The sequence below is a fragment of the Salvelinus namaycush genome, chromosome 26, assembly GCF_016432855.1.
Source record: "Salvelinus namaycush isolate Seneca chromosome 26, SaNama_1.0, whole genome shotgun sequence".
Lineage (NCBI taxonomy): Eukaryota > Metazoa > Chordata > Actinopteri > Salmoniformes > Salmonidae > Salvelinus > Salvelinus namaycush.
This window is the reverse complement of record NC_052332.1, coordinates 40,089,301-40,103,968: the sequence shown is the minus strand read 5'-3', so window position 1 is coordinate 40,103,968 and position 14,668 is coordinate 40,089,301. Positions and strand designations below refer to the sequence as shown.

General features: G+C 40.6%; 1 protein-coding gene across 1 annotated transcript in view; it reads right to left on the bottom strand.

Annotated features, from left to right (window-relative positions):
• synj1 (synaptojanin 1) overlaps positions 1-14,668 on the bottom strand; it is a 120,216-nt gene that overhangs the window by 97,268 nt on the left and 8,280 nt on the right. Inside the window, exons 2-3 of the mRNA XM_038965429.1 lie at positions 13,230-13,389; positions 3,561-3,647 (exon numbers count right to left, since the gene is read on the bottom strand). Coding sequence (XP_038821357.1) covers positions 3,561-3,647; positions 13,230-13,353 — 211 coding nt within the window. The 5' untranslated portion in view covers positions 13,354-13,389. The remainder of the gene's footprint in view (positions 1-3,560; positions 3,648-13,229; positions 13,390-14,668) is intronic.

Sequence of the window (14,668 nt, the reverse complement as noted above, 5' to 3'; positions counted from 1 at the left end):
CACAACCCTACAGTTCAACAGGCAGGATTTACTATAGACTACAGGCTTCTCACAACCCTACAGTTCAACAGGCAGGATTTACTATAGACTACAGGCTTCTCACAACCCTACAGTTCAACGGGCAGGATTTACTATAGACTACAGGCTTCTCACAACCCTACAGTTCAACAGGCAGGATTTACTATAGACTACAGGCTTCTCACAACCCTACAGTTCAACAGGCAGGATTTACTATAGACTACAGGCTTCTCACAACCCTACAGTTCAACAGGCAGGATTTACTATAGACTACAGGCTTCTCACAACCCTACAGTTCAACAGGCAGGATTTACTATAGACTACAGGCTTCTCACAACCCTACAGCTCAAAGCATTGTTTTAGCAACCCTTTGTAATGGCATTGATTACAACTAGGAAGAATGTTCTGCATTTACCATGTGATCAACCATGCTTCATTGGGCTGGGCGATATGGCCAAGATGTCATATCACATTTTGACGTTATGGCAGTATTTTATATTTATTAACAATACAAATGTCTAAATATGTTTTATGAGAAGTTCATGACCCTAGAGTGGAAAACGCAAACATAAGTGATTTCAAATAGGTATTTCTACATTCTGATTGTTTTATACTGTTCAACTAAACAATTTTCAGCATTTTCATAAAAATGTCTGCATTTCCTGCACTTTCTTTGTTATCCTTTCCACACTGTGCCACTCAGGGCTGCATGATATGGACAAAACATCCAGGCCTAGTTATAGTGGTGAACTGTTGAAATCATTGAAATGTAATGATTGTTCAATAGTTGGAATATAGTGGGCAGCACCTTGAATTAGAGGTCGGCCGATTAAATCGGCATGGCCGATTAATTAGGGCCGATTTCAAGTTTTCATATCAAATCGGTAATCGTCATTTCTGGACGCCGATTATGGCCCGATTACATTGCATTTCGCGAGGAAACTGCGTGGCAGGCTGACCACCTGTTACGCGAGTGCGGCAAGGAGCTAGCTAGCATTAAACTTATCTTATAAAAAAACAATCAATCTTCACATAATCACTAGTTAACTAGACATGGTTGATGATATTACTAGGTTAACTAGCTTGTCCTGCGTCCAATGCAGTGCCTGTTAATTTATCATCGAATCACAGCCTACTTTGCCAAACGGGTGATGATTTAACAAACGCACAATTGTTGCACGAATGTACCTAACCATAAACATCAAAAGCCTTTCTTAAAATCAATACACAGAAGTATATATTTTTTAAACCTGCATATTTTAGTTAAAATAAATTAATGTGAGCAGGCAAAATTAACTAGGGAAATGGTGTCACTTCTCCTGCGTTCAGTGCAAGCAGAGTCAGGGTATATGCAGCAGTTTGGGCCGCCTGGCTCGTTGAGGACTAATTTGCCATAATTTTACATAATTATGACATTGAAGGGTGTGCAATGTAACAGCAATATTTAGACTTAGGGATGCCACCCGTTCGATAAAATACGGAACGGTTTCGTATTTCACTGAAAGAATAAACATTTTGATTTCTAAATGATAGTTTCCGGATTTGACCAAAGGCTCGTATTTCTGTGTTAATTATATTAAAATTAAGTCTATGATTTGATATTTGATAGAGCAGTCTGACTGAGCGGTGGTAGGCAGCAGCAGGCTAGTAAGCATTCATTCAAACAGCACTTTACTGCGTTTGCCAGCAGCTCTTAGCAATGCTTGAAGCACAGCGCTGTTTATGACTTCAAGCCTATTAAGTCCTGAGATTAGGCTGGAAATACGAATGTGCCTATTAGAACATCCACATATTGCACATTTACTTTCTTCTCCAACACTGTGTTTTTGCATTATTTAAACCAAATTGAACATGTTTCATTACTTGAGACTAAATAGATTTTATTTATGTATTATAATAAGTTAAAAATAAAAGTGTTTGTTCAGTATTTTTGTAATTGTCATTATTACAATTATATATATTGTATATACACTTGTATATATAAATAAAAACGTCCGATTAATCGGTATCAGCTTTTTTTGGTCCTCCAATAATCGATATCGGTGTTGACAAATCATAATCGGTCGACCTCTACGTTGAATACACTGTTGTTTGACATGAAAACAAATTAATAAACCAGGGCGAAAGTGTTGGTCAGCGTTTCCTAGGGGACCCTATACAATTTTACATTCCCCTTCTTCATGTAGCTAGCTAGCTAACATATTCATGCTTCACCTATTCCTCTCTGATTTAGAAGATTTTTCACAACATGCTGACCTAGACCTACACCAGAGGAGTATACTACGAAGCAAGATCAAGGAGTTAGCCAGCTAACTTGTCTGAATATTCTGAAATAACTTTTTAGTTTAAAAAAAAGAAGAAGCTTGAAATGGGCTCAACAACCAAACACACAGATCTACGTTTAACTTTTTTTTAATGAACCAGAAAATGAACTGTTATTTCTGTTTGTTTTATCAAAGTTACCTGGCTAACTCATTGCCAATGCTTTGTAGTATACCCCTCAGCACTGATCATCTAGCTAGCTAGCTATCCAGCTAACTAGCGCTTAGCATTAACAGCTAACGCAATTTATTTTAGACACAAATTGCAAAAATACACAAACTGGATGGCAAGTGAAGTGCTCGTGACTCCGTGGTCGAGCAACACCAACAACCGCTCTCTCCTGATGAACAGGGGGCGGGGCTGTGGGAAGCGGCATTGCAGGATAGGGAGAGACGACTTGCAAGTCGCAAACAGAGTAAACTATAAATACGGACATTACGCGCGCCGGAGTTGCTTACCACATATAACAAACCAAACATTAAAATACCGTTATAGAAGGTAAAGAAAAAACCCAAACCAGTCCGTCCATCAATACCGGTGTGCAAAACATTTTGAAAACTTTCCTAATATTGAGTTGCACCACCCACTTTTGCCCTCAGAACCCCCTCAATACGTCGGGTCATGGACTCTACAAGGTGTCGAAACCTTTCCACAGGGATGCTGGCCCATGTTGACCAATGCTTCCCACAGTTGTGTCAAGTTGGCTGGATGTCCTTTGGGTGGTGGACCATTCTTGATACACAGAGGAAACTGTTGAGTGTGAAAAACCCAGCAGCGTTGCAGTTCTTGACACAAACCGGTCCACCTGGCACCTACTATCATACACCGTTCAAAGGCACTTAAATCTTTTGTCTTGCCCATTCACACTCTGAATGGCACACATACACAATCCTTGTCTCAATTTTCTCAAGGCTTAAAAATCCTTCTTGAACCCGTCTCCTCCCCTTCATCTACACTGATTTGAAGTGGATTTAACAAGTGATATCAATAAGGGATCATAGCTTTCACCTGGATTCACCTGGTCAGTCTATGTCATGGAAAGAGCAGGTGTTCTTAATATTTTTGTACACTCAATGTATAGTAAAATACATTATACCACCCAACCCTAATACTTCTCACAGGGATAACATTAGATCCATGCTAGGCTATATGATTATACGGTGCCGTATCCAAAAGGGTGTTTACAGTAAATCAGACCCCCCAGGTGTCAAGTGACTCACCCAGGTTGAGGCGAAGAACTCCCAGAATCCCATAGGCGTCCATCATCTTGGTGTAGGTGTTCTTAATGGCGTCCTTCTCTGCTGCCGCTGGCGGATGGACAAGAGACAGGACTATCATTATACGAAAGACACTCATTATGTAACGTAAAATAGTTACTTGACAAGTGCTTAGGAGAAAGTATTCACATCCCTTGACTTTTACACATTTTGTCACAAAGTGGGATTAAAATGGATTTCATTGTAATTTTTTGTCAACGATCTACACAAAATACGCTAATGTCAAATTGGAAGAAAAAGTTGAACATTTTTTTTTTTTTTTTTTTTTTAAATAGGAAAAATAAAACCCTAATATATTTTAATTAGACAAGTATTCAACCCCCTGAGTCAATACATGTTAGAATCACCTTTGGCAGCGATTACAGCTGAGTCTTTCTGGGTAAGTCTCTAAGAGCTTTCCACACCTAGATTGTGCAACATTTGCCCATTATTCTTTTAGAAATTCTTCAAGCTCTGTCAAATCGGTTATTGATCGTCGCTAGACAACCATTTCAAACAGATTTAAGTCACAACTGTAACTCGGCCACTCAGGAACATTCCATGTCTTCTTGGTAAGCAACTCCAGTTTAGATTTGACCTTGTGTTTTAGGTTATTGTCCTGCTGACAGGTGAATTCATCTCAAAGTGTCTGGTGGAAAGCAGACTGAACCAGGTTTTCCTCTAGGAATTTTCCTGTGATTAGCTCCATTTCGTTTCTTTTTTATCCTGAAAAACTCCAGTTATTAACGATTACAAGCATACCCATAACATGATGCAGCCACCACTATGCTTGAAAATATGGAGAGTGGTACCACAACGGTGTGTCCTCACTCCCCTCGTGTACACCCTGTACACCCACGACTGCATCGCCTCACACGGTTCCAACTCCATCATCATGTTTTTGATGACACGACAGGCCTGATTATCAACAACAACGAGAGTGCCTACAGGACAGGGACGAGGTAGGCACTCTGACGGTGTGGTAAACAACCTATCCCATCAACGTCAACAAAACAAAGGAGCTCATTATGGACTTCAGGAGGAACCAGGCTGGGCACGCCCCCCATCCTCATCAACGAGGCCGCCGTTGTGATGGTACAAAACGTCCAAGTTCCTCGGAGTACACATCTCAGAGGAGCTGAAACGGTCAAACCACACGGACACCGTGATGAAAGACTCTTCAACCTCAGGATGGTGAAGAAATTCAGCCTGTCCCCGAGGACCCTCACAGTGTTCTACAGGAGCACCATCGAGAGCATACTGTCGGGCTGCATCACAGCCTGGTACGGCAACTCCACCGCCGCGGACCGCAAGGTGCTACAGGAGGGAGGTACACTCAGCTGAACGCATCATTGGGTTCACACTGCCTGCCCTCCAGGACACCTACAACACTAGGTGTTGCAGGAAGGCCAAGAAGTTAATTAGGTACCACCGCCACCCGAGCCACGGCCTGTTCTTCTAACTTTCATCACTCAGATGTGGGCAGTACAGGAGCATCATGGCTCAAAATAAGCCTGGCCAATAGCGTCTACCACCAGACCATCATGCTGCTGAACAGCCAGTAATAGTCAGCTACCTGCTCATGTCCTGTCCAGTTTTTACAATATTACTTTAGTGCCTTGTCGCAAACAGGATACATGTTTTGGAATATTTTTTTATCTGTACAGACTTCCTTCTTTTCACTCTGTCATTTAGGTTAGTATTGTGGAGTAACTACAATGTTGTTGATGCATCCTCAGTTTCTCCTATCACAGCCATTAAACTCTGTAACTGTTTTAAAGTCACCATTGGCCTCATGGTGAAAAATCCCTAAGCGGTTTCCTTCCTCTCCGGCAACTGAGTTAGGAAGGAAGCCTGTATCTTTGTAGTGACTGGGTGTATTGAGACACCATTCGAAATGTAATTAATAACTTCACCATGCTCCGTGACATCATGGGAAAATCAAAAGAAATCAGCCAAGACCTCAGGAAAAAACATTGTAGACCTCCACAAGTCTGGTTCATCCTTGGGAGCAATTTCCAAACGCCTGAAGGTACCACGTTCATCTGTACAAACAATAGTACGCAAGTATAAACACCATGGGACCACGCAGCAGTCATACCGCTCAGGAAGGAGACACGTTCTGTCTCCTAGAGATGAACATACTTTGGTGCGAAAAGTGCAAATCAATCCCAGAACAACATCAAAGGACCTTGTGAAGATGCTGGAGGAAACAGTTACAAAAGTATCTGTATCCACAGTAAAACGAGTCCTATATCGACATAACTTGAAAGGCCGCTCAGCAAGGGAAGAAGCCACTGCTCCAAAACCGCCATAAAAAAGCCAGCCTACGGTTTGCAACTGCACATGGGGACAAAGATCATACTTTTTGGAGAAATGTCCTCTGATCTGATGAAATGAAAATAGAACTGTTTGGCCATAATGACCATTGTTATGTTTGGGGGAAAAGGGGGGACGCTTGCAAGCCGAAGAACACCATCCAAACCGTGAAGCACAGGGGTGGCAGCATCATGTTGTGGGGGTGCTTTGCTGCAGGAGGGACTGGTGCACTTCACAAAATAGATGGCATCATGAGGAGGGAAATGATGTGGATATATTGAAGCAACATCTCAAGACATCAGTCAGGAAGTTAAAGCTTGGTCGCAAATGGGTCTTCCAAATGGACAATGACCCCAAGCATACTTCCAAAGTTGTGGCAAAATGGCTATAGGACAACAAAGTCAAGGTATTGGAGTGGCCATCACAAAGCCCTGACCTCTATCCCATAGAAAATTGGTGGGCAGAACTGAAAAAGCGTGTGCGAGCAAGGAGGCCTACGAACCTGACTCAGTTACACCAGCTCTGTCAGGAGGAATGGGCCAAAATTCACCCAACTTATTGTGGCAAGCTTGTGGAAGGCTACCCGAAACGTTTGACCCAAGTTAAACAATTTAAAGGCAATGCTACCAAATACTAATTGAGTGTATGTAAACTTCTGACCCACTGGGAATGTGATGAAATAAATAAAAGCTGATATAAATCATTCTCTCTACTATTATTCTGACATTTCACATTCTTAAAATAAAGTGGTGATTCTAACTGTCCTAAGACAGGGAATTTATACTAGGATTAAATGTCAGGAATTGTGAAAAACTGAGTTTAAATGTATTTGGCTAAGGTGTATGTCAACTTCCGACTTCAACTGTATATACTGAGATCATGTGACACTTAGTTAAATATAGTCCACCTGTGTGCAATCTAATGTGACTTCTGAAGGTAATTGGTGGCACCAGATCTTATTTTAGGGGCTTCATAGAAAAAGGGGTGAATACATATGCACACACCACCTTCCAGTTTTTATTAATTTTTTTCAATTCACTATTTTGTGTATGTCCATTACATGAAATCCAAATAAAAATCTATTTAAATTGTACTGCAACAAAATAGGAAAAACGCCAAGGGGGTGAATACTTTTGCAAAGCATTGTACTGTACAAGAACAATGGTAACATGGTTCCTATCAGAGTTGGGCGATATAAATATTCAATAAAAAAAATCCATATCACGGTAAATAGACTGAATTATCCAAAGGTTCTGAAATACTTTATTAAAATATATCGATGAGGCAATCTTATTAAATATGTGCACATTTGCATATCGCACGAATAAATCCTTCTGGACACTGGACGAAGTCAGCCTAAATATGTTGGTTTAATTTTGTCAATACACTCCAGGACTTTTTTTTCCCATCTTTCTATCTGTAAAATGTACGTAAAATGCATTTTTTTCTAAGAAAAATTTACAAAATATCAACAATTCCCTCTGGGAAAGTCTGGAGAATATAACCAAGCATGAACACACCAACTGTGGTGAATATAACCAAGCATGAACACACCAACTGTGGTGAATATAACCAAGCATGAACACACCAACTGTGGTGAATATAACCAAGCATGAACACACCAACTGTGGTGAATATAACCAAGCATGAACACACCTTATCAGGTGAATATAACCAAGCATGAACACACCAACTGTGGTGAATATAACCAAGCATGAACACACCAACTGTGGTGAATATAACCAAGCATGAACACACCAACTGTGGTGAATATAACCAAGCATGAACACACCAACTGTGGTGAATATAACCAAGCATGAACACACCTTATCAGGTGAATATATCCAAGAATAAACACACCAACTGTGGTGAATATAACCAAGCATGAACACACCAACTGTGGTGAATATAACCAAGAATAAACACACCAACTGTGGTGAATATAACCAAGCATGAACACACCAACTGTGGTGAATATAACCAAGCATGAACACACCAACTGTGGTGAATATAACCAAGCATGAACACACCTTATCAGGTGAATATAACCAAGCATGAACACACCAACTGTGGTGAATATAACCAAGCATGAACACACCAACTGTGGTGAATATAACCAAGCATGAACACACCAACTGTGGTGAATATAACCAAGCATAAACACACCAACTGTGGTGAATGTAACAAAGCATGAACACACCAACTGTGGTGAATATAACCAAGCATGAACACACCAACTGTGGTGAATATAACCAAGCATGAACACACCAACTGTGGTGAATATAACCAAGCATGAACACACCAACTGTGGTGAATATAACCAAGCATGAACACACCTTATCAGGTGAATATAACCAAGCATGAACACACCAACTGTGGTGAATATAACCAAGCATGAACACACCAACTGTGGTGAATATAACCAAGCATGAACACACCTTATCAGGTGAATATAACCAAGCATGAACACACCTTATCAGGTGAATATAACCAAGCATGAACACACCAACTGTGGTGAATATAACCAAGCATGAACACACCAACTGTGGTGAATATAACCAAGCATGAACACACCAACTGTGGTGAATATAACCAAGCATAAACACACCAACTGTGGTGAATATAACCAAGCATAAACACACCAACTGTGGTGAATATAACCAAGCATGAACACACCAACTGTGGTGAATATAACCAAGCATGAACACACCAACTGTGGTGAATATAACCAAGCATGAACACACCAACTGTGGTGAATATAACCAAGCATAAATACACCAACTGTGGTGAATATAACCAAGCATAAACACACCAACTGTAGTGAATATAACCAAGCATGAACACACCAACTGTGGTGAATATAACCAAGCATGAACACACCAACTGTGGTGAATATAACCAAGCATGAACACACCAACTGTGGTGAATATAACCAAGCATAAACACACCAACTGTGGTGAATATAACCAAGCATGAACACACCAACTGTGGTGAATATAACCAAGCATGAACACACCAACTGTGGTGAATATAACCAAGCATATAAACACACCAACTGTGGTGAATATAACCAAGCATGAACACACCAACTGTGGTGAATATAACCAAGCATAAACACACCAACTGTAGTGAATATAACCAAGCATGAACACACCAACTGTGGTGAATATAACCAATAAACACACCAACTGTGGTGAATATAACCAAGCATGAACACACCAACTGTGGTGAATATAACAAAGCATGAACACACCAAGTGTGGTGAATATAACCAAGCATGAACACACCAACTGTGGTGAATATAACCAAGCACGAACACACCAACTGTGGTGAATATAACCAAGCATGAACACACCTTATCAGGTGAATATAACCAAGCATGAACACACCAACTGTGGTGAATATAACCAAGCATGAACACACCAACTGTGGTGATTATAACCAAGCATGAACACACCAACTGTGGTGAATATAACCAAGCATGAACACACCAACTGTGGTGAATATAACCAAGCATGAACACACCAACTGTGGATAATATAACCAAGCATGAACACACCAACTGTGGTGAATATAACCAAGCATAAACACACCAACTGTGGTGAATATAACCAAGCATGAACACACCAACTGTGGTGAATATAACCAAGCATGAACACACCAACTGTGGTGAATATAACCAAGCATGAACACACCAACTGTGGTGAATATAACCAAGCATGAACACACCAACTGTGGTGAATATAACCAAGCATGAACACACCAACTGTGGTGAATATAACCAAGCATGAACACACCTTATCAGGTGAATATAACCAAGCATGAACACACCAACTGTGGTGAATATAACCAAGCATGAACACACCAACTGTGGTGAATATAACCAAGCATGAACACACCTTATCAGGTGAATATAACCAAGCATGAACACACCAACTGTGGTGAATATAACCAAGCATGAACACACCAACTGTGGTGAATATAACCAAGCATGAACACACCAACTGTGGTGAATATAACCAAGCATAAACACACCAACTGTGGTGAATATAACCAAGCATGAACACACCAACTGTGGTGAATATAACCAAGCATGAACACACCAACTGTGGAGAATATAACCAAGCATGAACACACCAACTGTGGTGAATATAACCAAGCATAAACACACCAACTGTGGTGAATATAACCAAGCATGAACACACCAACTGTGGTGAATATAACCAAGCATGAACACACCAACTGTGGTGAATATAACCAAGCATGAACACACCAACTGTGGTGAATATAACCAAGCATGAACACACCAACTGTAGTGAATATAACCAAGCATGAACACACCAACTGTGGTGAATATAACCAAGCATGAACACACCAACTGTGGTGAATATAACCAAGTATGAACACACCAACTGTAGTGAATATAACCAATCATAAACACACCAACTGTAGTGAATATAACCAAGCATGAACACACCAACTGTGGTGAATATAACCAAGCATGAACACACCAACTGTGGTGAATATAACCAAGCATAAACACACCAACTGTGGTGAATATAACCAAGCATGAACACACCAACTGTGGTGAATATAACCAAGCATGAACACACCAACTGTGGTGAATATAACCAAGCATGAACACACCAACTGTGGTGAATATAACCAAGCATGAACACACCAACTGTGGTGAATATAACCAAGCATAAATACACCAACTGTGGTGAATATAACCAAGCATAAACACACCAACTGTAGTGAATATAACCAAGCATGAACACACCAGCTGTGGTGAATATAACCAAGCATGAACACACCAACTGTGGTGAATATAACCAAGCATGAACACACCAACTGTGGTGAATATAACCAAGCATAAACACACCAACTGTGGTGAATATAACCAAGCATGAACACACCAACTGTGGTGAATATAACCAAGCATGAACACACCAACTGTGGTGAATATAACCAAGCATAAACACACCAACTGTGGTGAATATAACCAAGCATGAACACACCAACTGTGGTGAATATAACCAAGCATAAACACACCAACTGTGGTGAATATAACCAAGCATGAACACACCAACTGTAGTGAATATAACCAAGCATGAACACACCAACTGTGGTGAATATAACCAATAAACACACCAACTGTGGTGAATATAACCAAGCATGAACACACCAACTGTGGTGAATATAACCAAGCATGAACACACCAAGTGTGGTGAATATAACCAAGCATGAACACACCAACTGCGGTGAATATAACCAAGCATGAACACACCAACTGTGGTGAATATAACCAAGCACGAACACACCAACTGTGGTGAATATAACCAAGCATGAACACACCTTATCAGGTGAATATAACCAAGCATGAACACACCAACTGTGGTGAATATAACCAAGCATGAACACACCAACTGTGGTGAATATAACCAAGCATGAACACGCCAACTGTGGTGAATATAACCAAGCATGAACACACCAACTGTGGTGAATATAACCAAGCATAAACACACCAACTGTGGTGAATATAACCAAGCATGAACACACCAACTGTGGTGAATATAACCAAGCATGAACACACCAACTGTAGTGAATATAACCAAGCATGAACACACCAACTGTGGTGAATATAACCAAGCATGAACACACCAACTGTAGTGAATATAACCAAGCATGAACACACCAACTGTGGTGAATATAACCAAGCATGAACACACCAACTGTAGTGAATATAACCAAGCATGAACACACCAACTGTGGTGAATATAACCAAGCATGAACACACCTTATCAGGTGAATATAACCAAGCATGAACACACCTTATCAGGTGAATATAACCAAGCATATACACACCAACTGTGGTGAATATAACCAAGCATGAACACACCTTATCAGGTGAATATAACCAAGCATGAACACACCAACTGTGGTGAATATAACCAAGCATGAACACACCAACTGTGGTGAATATAACCAAGCATGAACACACCAACTGTGGTGAATATAACCAAGCATGAACACACCAGCTGTGGTGAATATAACCAAGCATGAACACACCAACTGCGGTGAATATAACCAAGCATGAACACACCTTATCAGGTGAATATAACCAAGCATGAACACACCAACTGTGGTGAATATAACCAAGCATGAACACACCAACTGTGGTGAATATAACCAAGCATGAACACACCAACTGTGGTGAATATAACCAAGCATAAACACACCAACTGTGGTGAATATAACCAAGCATGAACACACCAACTGTGGTGAATATAACCAAGCATGAACACACCAACTGTGGTGAATGCAGATGCTTCTGAAGCTGAGGATAATTAGTTGGCGTGTGGGAGTCTGACTTTCAGGAAATGACAGTTAAAGACCAGTACACTAAAATAAGACCACAAAACGCCTAAATGAACCCAATCAACATCTATTCAAAGTAAGTTAATAAATATAGTCCAGTTTGTAACATTCTCTATGAAATGTACTTTAAAATTACGTGAAATGATTGACGTCCATTTTAAAGTGGTCAAAATTCATTACAATGTAGGTTTTTTTTTTTTTGAAAAAAATATTTAACCTTTATTTAAGTAGGCAAGTCAGTTAAGAACAAAATCTTATTTACAATGACGGCCTACCCCCGGCCAAACCCGGACGACGCTGGGCCAATTGTGCGCCGCCCTATGAGACTTCCAATCACAGCCAGTTGTGATACAGCCTGGAATCGAACCAGGATCTGTAGTGACGCCTCTAGCACTGAGATGCAGTGCCTTAGACCGCTGCGCCACTCAGGAGCCCGATACACTAAAGCAAATATATATTCATCGAGGTGACATTTTTATGCTTATTTTTTTAAATATATATTAATATTATATGGACCAAAATACCAATAGATGTAAAAATGTAATTTCAGTATGTAGGGCTTAAGATGCATATATGTCTTTTAAGCACCACCCAGAAATGTACATTATTAATGCTATTCAGGTGCATTGCTAGGCAACTAAACTGGTTGAAGAGACAACATTTCAACCAGTTTTCCTCACTTGTTTTTCCACTGTACTGCAGCCGGACTGATTTATAGAGGGAAGGGATAAGGGGCTCTCTTGTGTATCTTATGATCTGCATGTTGATGGCATTCTCCCGTATAATCAATATGTCAATCTATCTAAACACAGCATGGTTTAAGGTGGGGATGGGAATGTAATTTAAGCATTTTATTAAAAAAATATTTTTTAAAAACTTTTTTTTAACAAAAGTATCTGTGATAATCCATTAACCAATCAGCGTGTGTCTTACATAGCACGGCGACGGCGCCCGACTCGAACATGAGGCATTCATCTCTGTTCCTGGTTTCCACGATGACGCTGTACGGGGGCGGGTCCAACTTGTGGTAGATGCGATATCCTTTGCTGAAGGCCATGCTAGATCCAAGATGAGGCTGCCAATGATGTCACACCTGGAACAAAAAAAAGGACACTGTAAATCAGCACTTACTTCCTATGATGACTGTGATGTGGTTGTTTTAAAATGCACCGACTGAGTCGCTCTGGATAAGAGTGTCTGCTAAACGACCGACATGTAATGAATGCTAAACGTATGACAGCTAGCCTGTTTCGCCAGGAGAGATACAGTACGTGTGAGTGTCGGGAGTCAGATTTGGACCACAAAAAAAACATTTGCAGAACACACATCTGCATGCTGTGTGTCCGTACATGTTATTCAATCGTTGCACCCACACCGCTAGCGAGGTTATGCGTAGCCAGGCGCTAAAATAGAACTATGTTCTATTTGTGACGCTTGACGTGCTGCAAGTCCCGCCTCTCCCATCTCCTCATTGGTTTTTAAGAGCATATACCCAAGTGGGTGATTGAAAGACGAACTGAGGTCCACACTCCAATCCAGTTGGCGGTGGTAAGGAACCTTAAAGTTGGTTGCTAACCGCCATATAAAGTCCAAAGAAGATGATTCATACCCCTTGACTTTTTCCAGATTTTGTTACAGCATTATTCTAAAATTGATTAAAACTGTCCCTCTCTCATCAATCTATACACAACACCCAATAATGACAAAGCAAAAACAGGTTTAGAAATTTTTGCAAATGTATAAAAAATATATAAAAGAACGGAAATATCACATTTACATAAGTATTCAGACCGTTTACTCAGTACTTTGTTGAAGCACCTTTGGCAGCGATGACAGCCTTGAGTCTTCCTGGGTATGACTCAACAAGCTTGGCCCACCTGTATTTGGGGAGTTTCTCCCATTCTTCTCTGCAGATCCTCTCAAGCTCTGTCAGGTTGGATGGGGAGCGTTGCTGCACAGCTATTTTCAGGTCTCTCCAGAGATGTTCGATCGGGTTCAAGTCCGGGCTCTGGCTGGGTCACTCAAAGACATTCAGAGACTTGCCCCGAAGCCACTGCTGCGTTGTCTGGACCAGGTTTTCATCAAGGATCTCTCTGTACTTTGCTTTGTAAGCGCTGCCAAATGTTCTTCAACAAAGTACTGAGTACAGGGTCTGAATACTAATGATATTTCAGGGGTTTTTTGTGCAAACATTTCTAAAAACCTGTTTTTTGCTTTGTCATTATGGGGTATTGTGTGTAGACTGATGAGGGGGGAAAAAACAATTTAACCCATCTAAGAATAAGGCTGTAACGTAACAAAACGTAGGAAAAAAATCAAGGTGGTCTGAATACTTTCTGAATGCACTGTGTACGGGGGGATAGAACCATCCC